This window comes from Microcaecilia unicolor, chromosome 2 (assembly GCF_901765095.1).
Source record: "Microcaecilia unicolor chromosome 2, aMicUni1.1, whole genome shotgun sequence".
Classification (NCBI taxonomy): Eukaryota; Metazoa; Chordata; class Amphibia; order Gymnophiona; family Siphonopidae; genus Microcaecilia; species Microcaecilia unicolor.
Window position 1 is genome coordinate 119,146,925 of NC_044032.1, and position 19,737 is coordinate 119,166,661.

Genomic DNA, 19,737 nt, shown 5'->3' on the forward strand with positions numbered 1-19,737 from the left:
TATTCAACTCTATTATTTTTTTCTAAAGAAAACAGATTTAGGTTTTCATTTTTATCATTTTTGTTTTGAAGGTATCAGCAATTTGATTGAATTACCTAAAAACTGCATAGCAGCAGCCATAGGCAAAGATCTAAGTGAGTATTTTCACTCTTACCATGCTGCAGTCCTGATATTTAACCTGCCACTTTGGCTATAAATTGTGTGATTAGGACGCAAACTGTGGTTATGTACTAATGGTTATATATTTCCAGCTTTATACATTAGGAATTTTATATAATGAAGGAAAAATGTGTCTTTCATATATAGTATTTTACTAAAATAAAAAGCATTAACACATTTTTTTTTTTTAAATCTGTGGGACGCTGAAAGGTAGTTTGTTATTCATGGTGCCATGTAAACTATAAAAATCAGCATTGTTCATTACAGCAGAAGTTCATAGCCTCATTGTCCACCAGCTTTTACACTACACACACATACAGATTGCTCATGAGTCTATGATTTAACTAGTACTAACTGAATGGAGAGTGAATTGCTTAGTAGTTGGCCATGTTGGAAGAACTGAGGCTTAAAATTTGCTTTGGTTCCTAACTCAACAGGTAGCAATGAACTGGAAAGATTTGACCCAGAGGTTATATGTAATATGAGCCATAAATTGTTCATAAAAACTCTAAACACAGTTTATTTATTTTGCACAGTGAAATCTCAGGTTACTAGGGTAAGCAGACACCTTGACTAATAAGTTCTTGTTTGTGAAGCATTTTGTTTCAGAATGTGGGATTCCTATGCATTTATATCATTCATAGTAGTTGGTAACCCTAATTGTAACTTCTGGTTTGTAATCATTTTGGGTACATCAATGGTCTGAGCTCTCTACTTTACATCCACTAAATGTGTTGAGTCAACCCGATACACAAATATACTGGATCACCAGAAGTAGTCTAACAAATTAGCCCTGCCATTTCTTTAGTATTTCTCATCCTATTGATAGATGTAGGCATGAAATTTCTGATCTGACTGCATTTTCATAAAAGAATTTACAGTTGTCAGACTTGATCACTGTATGAATAGCTGGGAAGTAGGTAAGAATTCCTGTCAATTATTTTCTGGTACATTTGATAGTGCCACAAATTACCATGTACACACCAATATACAGATTCTTGTGACCATCAAAGGAAAGGAAAAGAAACTGGTAGCACTATGTATACTTAAGGTAATTTATGTTACGTTCATACTTTTTTTTTCATTCCTAAATGTCTTCTCCTGTCTCACTGCTTTCCCTTGCCACTGCCCTCTTAACCATCCTTCCTCCCCTTCTCCTCCTCCTTCCCTTGCACAACTTCTCATACTTTCTGCAGGACTGATTCTGTAGCATTACCTCCCTCCTTCCTCTGTGCTTAGCTCAGATTTTCATCCCCACCTCCCCTCATTTTTGACTACTGATGGGCCTTCATCAATTAATCTTGACTTTGAGGTTGATTGGTGGTCTTTATCTTCCCCCTTACCCCTTTATTCTTTCTCTCTTCTGCCTCATTTTTCATTTCCCTTACTCATTTGCTTTCTCCTTTTCTTTGCTGCTTGTTCTTTATTTTGCTCTCACCCTACCTTTTCTTTCATTGTGTAGTTTGGTACAGTTGGACCATGGAGAGGTAGAGGTAGAAAATGCTTCTGTGAAGAACAGCTTCTTTTTCTTACTGCTGTCTATTTGTTGTGAGCATATTTGTAATGACTAATTGGCTATAAGAGATGAGATTAGTAGTATTTGAGGCACACATGTCAGCCTACTGGTACTGATAGTGCAAAACTTCTACTCTCCAAAAGCATATTTAAAAAAAAAGCAGTTGGCACCATTTTTTGGTTTATGAATCTCATATGCAGCTGCAGCACAGATGAATTAAAAAGTTGATTTGCACATCTTAATCCAACTGAGTTATTGTCCTTTAGAACATTTAATACAAATAACTACAGTGTAAAGATTGTGCTTGGGAGCACAAAAAAGATGTGCAGATGTTGCAGATATTCTAATGGATTCCCTTCCCTTTACTTGGCCAGAGGGTCTATCTGTACTTCTCTATTAGGTAAGAATTGCTTTCAACAGGGAAATACTGTGTACTCTGCTGTTATGCAAAGTTTAATTTAACTTCTCTTTCTTCTTAGTCATTTTCAAGCTGCTGATACCTACAGATAATTCTGACAGTTGGGATATCCATGAGGTGAAATGTCTCTCTGCCCACCAAGATAATATTCGCTCGTTGGTAAATGTCAATGGTAAGAGTGTGTAGTGTGTAAATAGATCTACAGAGAACATATTAGCCATTACACAAAACTATGTTTTAGACAGAATTTATCTTAAGTACACGTACACAAGTGACGGGAAATATTCTTTTTAAGTTATTAAACTTTCAAGGTGGAATTTAGAATGAAAAATGTATAAAATGCTACTAGATTTATGTCACTGTGGAATTAGTAGAGTTTTGCTGGCTCTGTGAAAGTAGAGTCTCTGTACATTTACAAACTTGAGCAAGTATGCTTATAAGATAACTTGATTTATTCTCATTTGGCCTACTGAAAAGATGGGGGGTAAATACATCAAAATAATATTCCTCCAAATCACCAATAGTATTACGGTAGATCCCAGTGATATATTGATAATCACAAAACATATCATGACAAAATACATCTTAAAATACACAATTTATGTAGCAGAATACTCTCCTGTCTTCCTACCTCCCCTCTATCAGCACTTGCTTCCGAAGGCTAGCACAAAAAACAAACTTTTGATTTTTTTCCCTAAACTATACACTGTTGACATTCTCCTTTTGGCTTGTTTGAGAACTTATTCTAAAGCCATAGCCCTATGTAGGAACAAGATTTTTCCTTTGTGGATGTCCAATACATAGCTAACAGTGGGGGTGACTTCAAGAAGTCCTGTTGCAAAGAATATAGTCTTCTGATTGGATTATGTTTGATCAATTTATCTAAGTAAAGAGGTTGTCCTCTGTAAACCAAAGATAGTAACATATTTATTTATTTGGATTTTGCTCACACCTTTTTCAGTAGTAGCTCAAGGTGAGTTACATTCAGGTACATTGGATATTTCTCTGTCCCAGGAGATCTCACAATCTGAGGCAATGGAGGGTTAAGTGAGTTGCCCAAGATCACAAGGAGCAGCAGTGGGATTTGAACCGGCCACCTCTGGATGTCAAGACCAGTGTTCTAACCACTAGGCCACTCCTCCACATAGTAGGTAACGGCAGAAAAAGACCTGTACGGTCCATCCAGTCTGCCCAACAAGATAAATTCATATGTGCTACTTTATATGTATACCTGACCTTGATTTGTATCTACCATTTTCAGGGCACAGACTGTAGAAGTCTGCCCAGTACTAGCCCCGCCTCCCAACCACCAGTGTTGCCACCCAATTTCCGCAAAGCTTCTGAGGATCAATGCCTTCTGAAGAGAATTCCGTTATGTTTATCCCACGCATTTTTGAATTCCGTTACCGTTTTCATCTCCACCACCTCTCGCGGGAGGGCATTCCAAGTATCCACCACTCTCTCCATGAAAAAAATACTTCCTGACATTTTTCTTGAGTCTGCCCCCCTTCAACCTCATTTCATATCCTCTAGTTCTACAGAATTTTATTCTAGAGCACAGCAACAGTCAGAGCAGTTTACACAAGACAGGAGAGATGTAATTATTGTTCCATTTCGTGTCTCTGCACCAGTTGCTGCCTTTTCACCCCTGCTAAAGTCCCTATTGTAATGAATTACAGTAATCTCACTTAACCATTCATCAATGAATGAGTAGTGGTGAGAAAACCCTGTTTCTCCAAATATGGACAAATTTTACAAATTAATCTTAAAACATTAAAATAAATATGTCACTACATAGTCAGTTCTAACCCCGTCAGTCTTAACCCCGTCTCTAGTAGGAGAGTCCATCAACTTTAGAGACAGCCCAGGATAACTGGACATATTAAAGGATCTTTTTCCCAGCAGAAGCCTGTTGAAGACTGAACTAGGCCCTGATGTGCCATCTAGAGGCTATCTGTTAATGTATACTGTGGTTCAAGTTTTAAAAACTATGGGAAAAGGATAGGGAGACTAGTTAATAAAGTTTGCTTTTTTAAAATTCTAACTGCCTATCAATAAACCCCAATCTTTAAATCACCAAAGGACAGAGTACAAAAAATGTTCATTTACCCAGAGAAATGTCCTCTTCTCTCAGAGCATCTCAGAAAGAAAGTTTCCTGGGACCTGTCACCTTTCCTCTCTAATAGTTTGATTCTAAGGGGGATGCTTCAAACAGACCTTTTGAAGCTAACACAGGAATCAGGTTGACCTAGTAACCTTTGCAGCTAGTCTACCTTCCTCACACCTTAATTAACATCTGATTCAGGTCAGGAGCACTGCTACCTCTCTTCCAAGCAAAGAACAGAAAGTAACTTTTTTTTTAAGACAAAGTTTATTCCCTGCTACTATTCTTTTTAATGCTCTTGGCTGTTACAGTTAAGTTTCTGCCTCTAGAAGAAAGTTTGTTAAAATTATGGGGAAAAGAGTTGCACACTATGTAAATTAGTTAATAAAGCTTGCTTCTTTTTTGAATGAAAACTGAACTAGGCCCTGCTGTGCCTTCTAGAGGCTATGTGTTAATGCTGTATGCTATGGTTCAAGTTTTAAAAACTATAGGTAAAAGGGTAGGGAGACTAGTTAATAAAGTTTTTTTTTTTTTATTCTGTTTTTATTAATAAACTGTAAAATCATCCATAGAAAAAGGAATGCTATGGGGCTCGTTTTCAAAGCACTTAGCCTTTACAAAGTTCCACAGTAATGTATGGAACTTTGTAAGGATAAGTGCTTTGAAATGTTGAAGAACTTCTCTTTATCTTTGCTTGTTAGTCAATCTGACAACTGTTGGTGATGATTCTCAATTTCCTTTAAGCTCTTCCTAATAAAATGCATCTTAGACTTTATCACATTGGTATTTATCCTACATTTCTCTTTATCCTCATCCTGCTTGCTCTTCTACCATTTCCTTCTCAAGTTGCTTCAGCTGTTGTAGGAATAAACAACAGTCTTGATTGAAATGAACCAGATTCTTTTCCTACACAGTTTCTGTGCTGGCCCTCTAAACAGTTGGTTCCATAGCTTATAAATTCCTCAAAATCTGACTAATTTGTCATACATTAGACAATACTTAGAGATTGAAATACTTTTCAGTCTAGTTACTGTCTGTATTATTTTATGACTCCTAACTAAATTAGCATGCACAGTCTTCTTACAATGTATTTAAAAACTGGGCTGAGCAAGATACTGGTATTATATCTATTAATAGCTGGATCCAACTTGTTTTCCTAATTTCTGTGTTGGAGAGTGAATGATCTGGGATTACAAATGACCTACAAATGTTACTTCCTATGAATATTGAAATCGCCCAACACAGTCAATTCAGCATATTTGAGAATCTACTCTTCCAGCAAATAGCTATGCTGCTCTGCCTCTATTAGCTAAACACCTTTTGTTACATTACTTGTAGTTAAATTGCAGGTAAACTAAAGAATTGCCAAGAGGGTCTGTTGTGAAGACATTATGCCAAAACTTTACACTGAATGCGCCAGTGGAGCGCCTCCAAGATGGAAACACATGGTCCCTGGACTTCTTATCAATCAAAAGCTTTGGCACTGTGTATTGCATCAACTACAAGCAGAAAAGGAGCAGCTTGCAGTTGCCTTGATATATCACATTACAATACTCTGTTCAACTACTAACCAGAGAATGAATAGCTATGGCTAATCTTTACCTACCACAAAGTAGTTTCTTGATTAATTAAATGCAGACTCCGAAAGGTGACGCAAATCACCAATATAATATGGGTATCTAGGGAAAGTGAGGCATCCAAACATATCCCTTTCACCACCTCCTCTTTTAGAACCAAAATCTCTCCAGTGATGGGAAAGCACAGCAGCGCGTTTCCCTCCAGCTTACCCATAAAGCTTTGATTTACTAGGGGTTCAGTTTCAGCTTGGCATATGCTAAACATTCTGCTACTGCCCCTAAGCATTCATTTTCACCAGTCACTCACTGTCCGTCTCCAACCCCCAACTGGTACGTACAACTGCATATTGTCAGCATATGTAAACAGTCAATGGCAAAGTTCCTTACAATATCCCACAGCAGGTCTAGATAAATCTTGCATAAGTTATGGGGATAACACTGAACCTTGAGGGACCCCACAACAAACACATTAACGCTGATTGTTTTTTTACTTCAAAGTACCCTCTTCTACTAGCCTTCTAAACTCTCCATTCAAGTTCTATCTAACTGAGACAATTCGTCAGTAATCCATGGCAAACCATGTGAAAAGTTGAAGACAGATCCAGGAGGACCATGTAAGAGTCTTTCCCCCTTATCTGTATACCTCCACATTATATCTGATAAAGCAACCAGAACTATATCTTTGCAAGTGGTCATTCTAAAATCCAGACTTATCTGGCAAACCTTCCCCCCCTCAAAAAAAATTAAACAACCCTGTATCTTCTAAAAATGACAGTAAATACTGATATATTACCACATGCCCTAACTTAGGAAGAAATGGTAGGTTTGAGGTAGATCAATAATTCTTTAATACCAGTGGATCTAACGTAAAGGTTCTTCAGGATTAGTTTCACTACTACTTCCTTCAGTATAAATGGCACATAGCTGGCCTCAAAAATAGAAATAGCAAAGGTTGCTGTGCAAAGCACTATCCATTCCCCTGCATCTCTTATCAGTTAGGCCAATATGTAACATAGAAGTTAAATCTCTCATTCCAAAAGTAGCAGTGATTTGAAATTAAACCTCCAGTGACTGTACCTCCCCAGCTATCTTCTTTAATATTTCTATTCCATCTAACATCTAAGTGGATTATAAATTACAAACGTAAAAGCATAAAATCATATAAACAAATACATGTCCCATTATGCAAGTCCAGAAAAAGTCATCGTCTTCACCCACTATATGTCTGAATAAAGACAAATGTTTTCCTCCATATCTTTCTTAGAACCTCCTTAATATATCATTCACCTTTTTTTTCAGGGAGGGGGAACCTCATGCAGCCAAATACACAGATAGACTGTCAAAAAAAAAAAGACAAATTTTCCTCTGCTTACTTTCCATCCCCTCCAAACAAGCAGCAAAATATTCTGTGTTAGCCTTCCGTATGGCCTCCTTATATTGTTTGACTACAGCCTGGTGTGCCAGGAAATTTAGAGCTGAACAGTCCTTCAATCATGTGTTGTTGATAGCGAACCTGACACTTAAGAAGAGATAAGTCCTGTTGATACCATGGGGCTGATGTTCTGCTTTTTTCAGACCACCTGTCTTTCTAGGACCAGTTGGTTCAGAGTTTTTCTCCATATAACCATTCCAGACAGACCTCTCTCCCTCATAAATTGCTCTGTTTGCTAAAATTTAATTTCTTTTGTCACATTATCTCATTATTACCATCTCTAGCCTTAATTACTTCCGTCCTTTGAGGGGGTATTCTTATGCTTGATTTCAACAGCTTAAATTGCACCAAGAGATATCTGACCAAGATACTTCATCCACAAGCACATTATCCAGCCTAATCTGTCATTCATTAGTTTGAAGACTAAACTCCAGTCTATGACCTGGTTAACCATAGGGAAAGAAATAATCTTTTTGAAGTCTGCCTCACTCCCCTTCTCAAGATTTCCTCGGATATTAAAATCCACAGCTTCTAACTTCATAAACTTAAGGAAGATAGCATGTAAGTTTCAGCCTTTCTTGCTGTAATCTACAGCTTACACCATTTGATGTATAGTTTCTCTTCAATGAAAACAAAACATTTTGACCACAAGAGGGAACCTGTATGCCTTTACAGTGGTTCTCAACCTTTTTTCTGTTTTGATACAGCTAACAGATAATATTCACGTGCATGATACACTACAATTCACAGCTGAACAAAGAAAAAACCCTATATATCATTTCACTGCTGCTGACAATGATGCAAGAGTAATACAGATTCAATGGTGGTGACAGCGGGGGTGGAGGAGAGGGGTGCACCATAGGCCTGCAACATTTCCAGTTGGTGCTGATGACAGGAGAACGGACTAGTTATGTAGATCAATTATTCAACCTCCTGGTTCTCATCTCTCCCCAGCCCACACACACATGTTAAGAAAAGCACAAGGGTGCTGTCTATCAAATTTTTGTTGACACATCAGTGTGTCCCAACACACTGGCTGAGAACCACTACTTTAGAATATGAAAATCTGCTTTTGCCTTCTTTATTCTAGTCAGTGACTCTTAGGAACATTTTAATTTGATGTTTGCCACAAAATTATCCCACTATACTTTTGAATACTTCAGTTCTGTCTTCAGACCCTTCCACTGAATTTTCTTTATTAATGAATTTCCAAACATTTTATTGAGAAGAAAATCTTGACATTACAGAAATAACAATATGGTAACACAAATATTAGGACACGGTAGAAGCATGTACATAAATTCATATAGCGGCCCTTTTACTAAGCAGTGGTAAGCCCATCGTGCAGCAATCTGGAACTGCCGCCGGCCCAACACGGACGCCAGTGGTACTTCCACCCCCAGTACATGGCATTTCCGGTGTTAGGGAAAATAGGTCCTATTTTTTAATCACAGGAGTTACCCAGCAGTAATCAGGCAGCACCGTGTTGGTGCAGGAGCACTTACGGCCATCTTAATAGATGGCGATAAGTGCTCCCCCTCCCCCCATGTGGCCACGCGATAAGTGCAGTCTTACCACATGGCCATTTCTTTTTTCGGCCTTTTTACCACAGCGTGTGGCAAAAATGGCCACCACTTCTAGCGCAGAGCCTCTTTTACCACAACTTAGTAAAAGGACCCCATAGTTTCTTTGCAGTTACATATAGGGATATATTCTGTAAATGGTGCCAAAATGATGTGCGCTAAGTGCAAATTCTATAAACGCAGTTCCAAGCTGTCCTTTCGACAACCACTCTAATCTGAAGCAAAAATTAGTGAAAAGCAAGCTCCCAGCAAAAGCTAAAAAAAAAGAAGAGAATGGCACGTGTTCCTGCTATATACTAAGCTGCAAATTGTGCCAGCAGAAATTGCAGGACCCCACAGTCACTCATGGGAAAAGAATTCAGCATAAGGGGATTCTACACATGCTTATCTTCAAATGTGGTATATATCATTCAATGCAAAAGGAGTGAAGCGGGATACTGTATTGGACAGACAAACCAGATAATAAAAACAAGACTCAACTTACACAGATATCACATTAAACACTACAGTGCCAACCAGGATGCCACTTCTGTGGGACAGCACCTTACAAAGCCAGAGCACTGCATCAATTACTTTATGGTGAAAATACTAAAAAGAAATTTTAAAACAATCCAGGAATGAAGACCTTTTGAAGTCAAAATGCTAAAATATTTTGACACTCGCCAGACAGGACTAAACAAAGATCTGTTTTTCCTATAAAGTACAGACAAAGTAGGGTTGGACAAATAGCCTTCCAACAAAATCTAAGAAATGAAACAAATATTATTTGTTAACACCTGGGCCCTGACCAATAAACTGAAATTAAATGTGCAAAAAACCAATGTCCTTTGGTTCCAAAATCAGGGAGTTGATGTCCCATCATCAGTATTTTTAACCAGTGGTCAAATCTTTACAGTCGAATCTGAAACCAGAGTACTAGGGGTCTTGCTTGATTCTTCACTCACCTTCGCTTCCCATAGTGGAGGAGTGGCCTAGTGGTTAGGGTGGTGGACTTTGGTCCTGGGGAACTGAGGAACTGAGTTCGATTCCCACTTCAGGCACAGGCAGCTCCTTGTGACTCTGGGCAAGTCACTTAACCCTCCATTGCCCCATGTAAGCCGCACTGAGCCTGCCATGAGTGGGAAAAGCGCGGGGTACAAATGTAACAAAAAATATATATATATTTAACCAGCTGTGGAAGAAAACACTATTCAAAATGAGACAGCTACTTCTACTAGTCAGATCATTCTTAGACTAAAAAAAACCTTCACACTACTAGTCCAAACGTTAGTTCTACCTCACTTGGGTTACTGTAATGTTTTGTTTCTTGGTATTATGTGTCAATATCAGAAAAAAATTGCAAATCATACAGAACACAGCTGCTAGACTTTTATACAGATAGAATAGATATACTACTGTTTCAACTCATCTAAACAAACTGCACTGGATTCCCGTAGCAGACAGACTCAGGTTCAAAGCTGCTTGTTTTGTTTTTCAAGTCCTATAGGGCTTCACCTTTGAAATGCTAAGACCACTTTGCTATGTCTGTTCCAGTAGAATTACCATATTTGGTCCCCCCCAAAAAAGAGGACACATGCCCCGCCCCACCACACCCTGCCCTGCCCCACCACACCCCACCCCCTTTCACACACCCACCCCTTTCACCCCCCCCCATCACACCCCCCCTAAGGGTGTCTTCTTCCCCTTACCTTACTTTACTACCCTGGTGGTCTGGTGACCTTTTCGGGGCAGGAAAGCGCGGTGGGGGAGGTGGTAGACCAAAATTGCTCCCCCCCCCCCCCCCAACCTCAGGCTCTGGCCCCCTCCTGCTTTAGCAGCCGAAGAAGGAAGTAATAAGATTATATGACTCCTGAAGCAGGCATCTCTACGCTGAAACACAGCTCTGTGTCAAGTTTTTTTCCGTCGGTGCTTCAATTCAATTCTTGTATACCGCTAATATCCCCTTTCCAGGGTTCAGTGCGGTTTACATTCTACATGAAATGAAAGCAAACAGTGTTAGTGTGAGGTGTGAGAAACATTAGAGGCCATTGGTGTAATGCATGACACTAAAAACTTTAAGGAAAGGATAATGGATGATACTAGAGGGTAGAAGTCATGATAGATTGTTATGAAGCAGTCTTTGGGAAGAGAAAGATTTTTAGCCTCATCCTGAAGTTGAGGTATTTGTTTTCTGTTCTGATGGGCAGGGCCGGTCAAACCCGGTAAGCAGGCTATGCATTGCAGGAGGGTGTTTGCCTTCAAGGGCGCCTGCTGAGGCTTTTGTTTATCTAATCTCTCCTGCTCATCTCAGTCTGGCTCCAAAGCAGGAGCTGTCAGCTCTCTGTCCAGTCCCCTCCCCCCTCCCAAGCAGAGAAATATCCTCCTGTTGTGTTTGTCAGAGGACCTCACTGCTCCAAACACACTGGGATTGAGAGTGAAACCAGGAGCTGGAATCCAGCCTAGAGAGGGCTCAGAGACAGCACAGCACAGCCTGGACCCTTGTTTTGTCAGAGACCGCTGTGTAGTGCTGCACCTGACCCACCCTTTTCCACCCCCACCCCAACACAGCAACTCACAGGACAGGAGGGCTAGATGGCTGCTTTCAATTCCTAACCATCACCAATCTCCTATCTCTCATTCCCACTTCAGTAACTCCTGTTAGTCTGTCCAATCAGACTATAGAATATGTTAGTTTATGCAGATTAAGTCTGCCCTAGCTAGATCCTAAGCTGTGCTGGATGGGAAGACTATTGTGCTGCATGCAAAGTCTAACTTCTTAGGATTTCAGGTTAATTTTTGAAGAATTTGAAGAGGGGCTATCTCTGTTCTACATGTGTGACTGCAAGGCCAAGTGTCTGAATAGGGATCTGTTTGTTAGATTCTGAAATTTTGATAACACATTGTTTTTCAGAGTTGGCAAGACTGTCTGTTCTCCTAATTCCTGGTCTGTGTGCTAAGTTATTTTTCTTCTATACTGGTGTAATATTTTCAATGATGATGCCATGGCTGGTAAAAGGGGTGTGTCTACTGTGGGGGCGGAGCCATAGTGATCCCTGGATGGGTAGGGGCGCCGACTAATAGACTGCAGGAGGGCGTTAGAAACCCTAGGGCCGGCCCTGCTGATGGGAATAGGTAGAGAGTTCCATATTTTAACTCCAAGAACAGGGAATAGAGAGCTGAAAAATCTTCTGATTTCGAATTGTCGTTTGGAACGGTGATGCTAGCTTCAGTTGTTGTTTCAGTCTGTTAGACTGGAACATAGGGTTACCATATGTCCGGTTTTACCCGGACATGTCCTCTTTTTGGCCTAATGGTGTCCTATCCTAGCCTCCCCTCCCCTTACTTACTCTACTGCCCTGGTGGTCTAGTGACCTCTTCGGGGCAGTTAAGAGCTCCCTCTTTCCTGCCCAGAGCGCTGCCCTGCATCCTGTCCCCCTTGCAATGCTGAGTGCTGACGGTCCTGGCGCCAATTCAAAATGGCCACTGAGAGTTGAAGCAGCGAGGTGCACATGAAAAATCAACAAATGCTTCTGCAACAGAGTGTTGTATAAACAAGCACCCAAAAGGTTAAATGATTGGAAAACTTTTAGATGTATCACACAAAATATGCAATAGCATCTGAACAAATCAGCGCAGGACAATCGCATGTAAGGTTGATTTTTCCTGTTTTGGGTGCTGTTAAATTAGAAACCATAAAATTATACTGCTTTGTGACCCTCTGAGAAACCATCCATCTCTCCGTTTTTCACCCAACCCCCTCTCCCCCCACCCCTAATTCTTCCCATGACACTGTCATTGAAATGCTTTTATGTTTCACTTTGTCCTCACACTTGGAACACACTACTGCTCTCTCATAGTGGCGACTCCCATCAGATTCCCTGGTATGTGATAGCTGGGACTGCTAAATTTGCCTCTGCTCTAATGTTTTTCACTTCTAACCTCTTATATTTTTAGTTTGAATGTGTGCCTTTCCTATTTTCAATTGCGTTCCTTTCTCTTCTGGAATTTTTTAGATTGTACGACGCTCTGCTGTGCCATGGCAGTTGGCAGCTAGAGCGGTATAGCAGGTCCTAATAAATCATAAACCATATATTCTGATATTTGTCAACATTTACTCATTTCTGGACTGAGGAAGAAGGTATTGCCTTGTGAAAGCTAGTCAAAAAATGTATTAAGTTAATCTAATAAAAATGCATTCTTATTTTCTTTTCTTTGTTTTATTTATTTATTTTCTTCACCTATATCTCTGTTGTAGCAGATTGCTTTATGTCTCTATTTTTGTATTTGTACAGAGCTGACCTTTGTCAGTGGCTCCCTTGTGGGTGAGCTGATAGTCTGGGATGCATTGGACTGGACAGTGCTAGCTTATGAGCGCAGTTTCTGGGATACCTCTTCACCTCACGAGGCAATGCAAGAAATAAAACTACAGAAGCAAAAGGAAATTTCAGTTCAGCATTTTACAACAGATGGAGAAGTAAGACCAGCCAAGTGTCAATTTATGTTAGTTTTATAAACCTATTAGTCTAGGTTTACTTTTTCTTCACATTATGGCCACTGAAAATAAGAAATAAGTAGAATTTGGGGATGTGTTGTGTGTATACTTTAAAATTTATACCTGTAGGATATTGTAACAAATAAGATGACTGGTTTTCAGCTGTGTTACTGCAGCTAGTAAATAAGCCCCATGACTTTTTTTTTGGCCTGTCAGTTTTTCTTCTGCTCATGGGTTTCTTTCTCAGTGTGAACTGATCTCTGTTGAGCTATGCCACCGTACTCGTATAGAATTTAAATTCATGGGGGCATGGGTCAGGTTCCCTGGAGTTATGGTAGCTCTTTGAATACCTCTGGTCTCTTGGGGAGGGGGTGGAATTAAATCTGCACTGACTTTTCTCCTTCTAGTCTACGGGATCAGAATCCATGAATCCTTGTGGATTGAAGTCATGGCAACATTGTTGACCTTGCTAATGCTGATGCTAATGCCATTTTCACAACTGCTGGTATAACAACTGTGGCACAGCCAAAATTCACTCATATTAATTATTTGAGTGTGTATGAAATTTGAACAACATTGGGGGTCAATATTCAAAGAAATTTAAATGGCCAGAAATGGCTCCTGGTCTCTTTAAATCACTTTTCCAGGGCTAAATGGGCATTATTCAGCAGCCTTTCACTGGATAGAGCTGCTGAAAATGTCCAGTTAGCGCCCACGTGTGGGTGTTCCAGGGGCGGAGTTGGCACTTAGCCGGCTAGGATAACCGCATTTCTCCAAGGGCAAGCAGTTGTATTCTCACAGCTGGGTGATGTCATTCAGTGGAGCCTGGTACAAATGCTGATTAGAGAGATTAATACAGTATTTTCTAGCAGCATCTCACTGCGCATGTGCTGCAAGAAAGGGTCCCTCAGTCTTTATTTTTCCATGGAGCAGGGAGGATGCATTATTGTATTTTCCTCTTGGTGCCTTCCTGTATGGGTATTTTTTTGTCCCTTCATGATTATTTTTCCTTTCTGGTTATTTTATTCTGTTTCCCTTTAATTTTTGTAGTGTTTTCAGCTCTTCAAGTTTTCTTTATTTTTCACGGGTTGCTAAGCCTGTTTAGGTCGGAGCACCAACCTCAGTTTGAATGCTGCCTCTTTTTACAGTTCACACTTAAGGAGTTTAATTTGGCCACAATTCTTTTCTCGGTGTACAAGAAGAACTTCAGTGGCTTCAAAATGTGCGCCCAGTATAATTGGGGGATTTCTGTGATGACCCCAAACTCTTGGTGTATCGGGTTGTTTGGGCCTGACCATGAGCCTAACTCTTGTTCTCTCTGTTTGCAAATGAGGATACAGAGGGCAGCAGGTCCAGCAGGAGAGACTTGTTGGCTCCTCAAAGGCTGATCCATCGACAATAGCACCAGAAGCATTGACCTTGATAGCTGCCTAAGACTTTGACTGCCAGTGGGAGTGCACCATCAATGAGGAAGTCTCCATCTCTCGACATCAGAGGTTGAAAGTAGGTATGAGGACCGGTCAGCATCGGACCTGACACTGAGGATGTGCACAGGTTCAACATCCATGTCAGCGCTGAAGGACCGCAGTGCTGAGCATCAGGGGAAGCCCAAGAAGCATAAGCATCAGTCCTCATTGACACACAGTGCCGGGAGCTCTGGGGCATCGGCATTGCCGGTACCCAAGAAATGCTGGCACTGGGGAGGAGTGCTCCCCCTCTTTGGTAGAGGTGCCGTTGTGCAAGTCCCCGAGCAGCCAGCTTCCCGCTTATGGTTCGGCACTGATGCCTTCTCAGCCTGTCTCATTCCCAGTTGCCCTGCCTTTGCCGATGCCTTCCTTCAATGAGCTGTACTGAGCCATGCTCGGGAAGGAGCTGGCGTAGATGCTGCAGTTGCAGTATGCTCAGGTATAGAGGACACTTGCACCAATTGCAGATCAGCCTCAGATTCTTCCTGAGGCTCCATCCATGACTGTGGAGAGATCCTTGGCACCAGTGCTTCAAAGGGTGTCGACGTCAACATCAACACATACAGTACTGTACTTGACGTCGGGGGAGGAAGCTTCCCCAGAGTCTGAGGGTAGGGCTGTACCTCGATGCTCTGGAACGTGGGCATGGTTCCACTGAGCCGAGGCAGGCACAGACTCAGTTCAGCTTAACCAGACACAAGTCATCCAAACTCATCTCCACCAGAGGTAAAATTAACGAGGCCATTTTCTGGTCTGAGCTAACAGAGTCCCTCACTACTGCATCTCCTACACATGGTTCGATCAAATCATGCTGGGACTCCAAGGTAAAAGCCATACTAGACAAAATTGCTTCATTTACCACTAAAAAGGTCAAGACATCCAGAAATTTGCCATGGTTTACAGAGGAACTATCCATCCTAAAAAAGGAATGTAGATGCCTTGAAAGCAATGGAGAAAGAATAAAGATACTACTGATAAATCCAAATGGAAGTCAGCCTTCCATTGCTAGAAAAAGAAGGTAGCTGACTCCAAACGCCAATACTATAGCAGCCTAATAGGTCAAGATGATCCTTACAACAAAAACTTTTCTTCTTAGTTAAAACAGTAGCTTCCACTAATAAGGATGAACATTCACAGAAAACATGTCCCACCACCCAAGACCTAGCTGATCATTTCGCCAATAAGATTCTCCAAATTAGGTCCCAACTATCTAAAGCTATACCAACAGAGGAAAATAGTCCATCCTGTAGCTCAACCTTAATTGATGGAGATCCTACAAACCAAGCACTCAAAACTGACCAAAACTGGGACTCTTTTCAACCACTAACAGCTGAGGATGTAAGATCAATGCTGTTGAAATGCTCCAGTGCTAACAGCTCCCTGGATCAATGCCCAAAACACCTACTCGAATCCATCTGTTTGGAAGCAGTAAACTGGCTATTCAATAATCTCAGTGAGCTATTAAAAACTGACTCTCTTCTTCCCGGCGTGGGCAAAATTGTTCTCACTCCACTACTGAAGGGATCTGGGCTAGATGTAACATCACCTGCAAACTACCGTCCAGTGGCGAGCATAACCCTTTTTACTAAAGTATTAGAAACCTACATTAATAAACATCTCTCTTTATATCTGGAAAAGTTTCTATTTTACACTGGTCACAATTTGTCTTCAGATCATCACATAGTAGGGAAACATTGTTGCTAGTTCTAACTACATATGTCAAACGTCATCTGTGCAAAGGCGACCAAGTAATTCTCCAGTTCGATATATTGGCGGCATTTGATGCGGTTGACCACATGTTGCTGCTCAAACGCCTGGATCAGATAGGCATAACAGGGACTGTGTTCAAATGGTTCAGCGAATTCCTTTCAGATCAAAGTTATTCTGTCAAACAAAACAACCAACTTTCCAACTTCTGGTCTCCTAACTGCGGGGTCTTGCAGGGATCCCCCCCCCTCACCTATCCTGTTCAATCTCTTTATGTCATCCCTTGCCTCAATACACCTGGGACTTAATGAACTACTATTATCCTATGCAGATGACTTCATGCTTCTCTTACCAGTGACAGCATCAAACATAGATCCAACTCAGTCTGTAGCAAATGGTATGACTGCTGTCAGCACCTGGGCCCTGACCAATAAACTGAAATTGAATGTTGAAAAAAACCAAGGTCCTGTGGTTCCGAAATCAGGGAGTCGAGATCCCATCATCAATATCTTTGACCAGTGGTCAAATCTTTACAGTCTAATCTGAAACCAGAGAACTAGGGGTCTTGCTTGACTCTTCATCACTCACCTTTGCTTCCCATATTAACCAGCTATGGAAGAAAACACTATTCAAAATGAGACAGATACGTCTAGTCAGATCATTTTTCGACCAAAAAGCCTTCGCACTACTAGTCCAAATGTTAGTCCAACCTCACTTGGATTATTTTAATGTTCTATTTCTTGGTATTAAGTGTCAATATCAGAAAAAAATGCAGATCATACAGAACACAGGTGCTAGACTAATATACAGATTGAATAGATTTACTAGTGTTTCAACTCATCTAAACAAACTGCACTGGCTTCCCATAGCAGAAAGACTCAGGTTCAAAGCTGCTTGTTTAGTTTTTCAAATCCTACAGGGCTTTATCTCTGAACTGCTGACTAAAACCACTTTACTATGTTTGTTCCAGTCTAACAGACTGAAACAACAACTGATGCTAGCATCACCGTTCCAAAAACAATTTGAAATCTGATGATTTTCAGCTCTCTGTTCCCCCCGATCTTGGAGTCAAAATATAGAGCTTGCTAACTATTCCCATCAGAACAGAAAACGGCTACCTCAACTTCAGGAAGAGGCTAAAAACCTTTCTCTTCCCAAAAACTGCTTCATAACAATCCATCGTGACTTCTACCCCCTAGTATCATCCATTATCCTTTCCCTAATGTTTTTAGTGTCATGCATTTATCCAGTGGTCCCTAATGTTTCTCAAACTTCACACTAGCACTATTTTCTTTGTCTCACCTAGAATGTAAACTGCACTGAACCCTGGAAAGGGAATATTAGCAGTATACAAGAATTTATTTAAATTGAATACACGGAAAGAGAAAAAGAAACAAGCATAATCACAATACAGAATAAAGGTCATGTGCCCCTTGATACGGCATCTTCCTGTAATCAAAGGTAAACTAAAGCACAGTCGTAAGTTTGTAAGTCCACTCGGTACCACTTATATAGAACACAGTGTATTAGTAAAACAAATATACAAACCCAATCCCATCTTTCTCCCTTTTCTCATTGGCTCAAAAAAAGAACACACAAAAAAAATCCAACTTGTTTGCAGTCAGAAAGCTGCAGGCAGTAAGCTCACTCATTGGACACATCCCATTCCAGAAGCTTTAAATATCTTTCCTCAACTCTATTCAGTAAACATCCCATGTTTATTGAATTGAAAAATCTCATACTTTTACCAGACATTATGCTTTGGAGGGTGGGGTATTTCTTTTCCAAACATTTATTTTTTATTTTATTTGTTGCATTTGTACTCCACATTTTCCCACCTATTTGCAGGCTCAGTCGGTTGATAACAAATACAAGGTTGTATAGTAATCGCATGAGGTAAATGTGGAGGGTCAGAGGGATGAAGATTGTGTATTGTCCAGTGCGATCATTAGTCATGCTGTGTTTCTGGTTGAAGAGGTTTACTTAGGGTCGTTGGGGTAGGCCTTTTTGAAGAGGTTGGTTTTTAGTGTTTTCCTGAAGTTCAGGTGGTCATGGATTGTTTTCACAGCTTTTGGGAGGCCATTCCATAGTTGTGTGCTTATGTAGGAGAAGCCGGATGTGTAAGTTGGTTTGTATTTCAATCCTTTGCAATTTGGCTAGTGCAGGTTTAGGTATGATCTTGATGATTCGACTCTGTTTCTTGTTGGTAGATCTATAAGGTCTATCATGTATCCTGGGACTACGGCATATATAATTTTGTGGACAAAAGTGCAGATTTTGAAGATGATCCGTTCTTTTATTGGGAGCCAATGCAGCTTTTCTCGAAGGGGTTTGGCACTTTCGAAGCGTGTTTTGCTGAATATCAGCCTAGCTGCTGTATTTTGGGCGGTCTGAAGTTTTTTTGTGAGTTGTTCTTTGCATCCCGCATAGATTCCGTTGCAGTAATCTGCATGACTTAGGACCATTGTTTGTATTTGGCTACCACAGACCTAGCAGCCAATAGTAAAGAGTAAATTAATCTTTTGATGTAGATCATGCCTCTTCCCTGGTCCCAAACCCTAATAGAAGGACCTCTATGAAGTTGGGAAGGTTCACCCCAGTGGTATTTAAAATAGTATCTCTAATTCCCATCCAGAAATCTTGAATCTTATGGTGTGGCCACCACCACATATGTCCAAAATCCCCTCACTCGCCACATAGTCTCCAACAAGAGAATTCTATTTGAGTATTTTACTTATGTAAGAGATTTGAGGTAGTATACATTCTCAACACCAGTTCTATCTGTGTGCTGAGTACTAATAATGAAATGTACCCCTTAAAAGTTTGTTCCCCAGAAACTATCATCCTATCTACCAGCAGAATACATGAGGTGGTTCTTAATTTTGCGCAGGTCAGATAGGGGGAAATTCAATAAATGACACCCAAAGTTAGGCACGGGGATGATCCTCACTATGCTAGTATTGTGTAAAGGGTGCTCTATACAGAATGACCTTAACAGACTTCTAGCATAGCGCACTGTTTGGAGATAACTTTGGACAGGAGCATTTACGCCAGACAAATGCAGACATCCTATAATATCGCGCCTAATTTCTGTGAACGCCTCTGACTCACCCACACCCTTCCCATGGCCGTTCTTCCTTTGAAATTATGTAATATAAAATTTAGGTGCACATTTTATAGCTTAGGGCAGATCTGCACTTAACACCTAATTACTGCCAATTAAGTGCGTGTTAATGTCAGTAATTGATTATTGCCAAATTAGATAATTAATTTGTTCGCTCCCAAATTTAGGCAGCCTATATAG

At 40.5% G+C, this 19,737-nt stretch overlaps 1 protein-coding gene across 1 annotated transcript in view; it reads left to right on the forward strand.

Moving 5' to 3' along the window:
* The window catches only part of LOC115461883 (WD repeat-containing protein 41-like), a gene marked incomplete at its 5' end in the record, with an annotated part of 110,182 nt that overhangs the window by 54,784 nt on the left and 35,661 nt on the right, over positions 1 to 19,737 (forward strand). Inside the window, 3 exons of the mRNA XM_030191943.1 lie at positions 72 to 134; positions 2,155 to 2,265; positions 13,061 to 13,242. Of these exons, the coding sequence (XP_030047803.1) occupies positions 72 to 134; positions 2,155 to 2,265; positions 13,061 to 13,242 (356 nt within the window). The remainder of the gene's footprint in view (positions 1 to 71; positions 135 to 2,154; positions 2,266 to 13,060; positions 13,243 to 19,737) is intronic.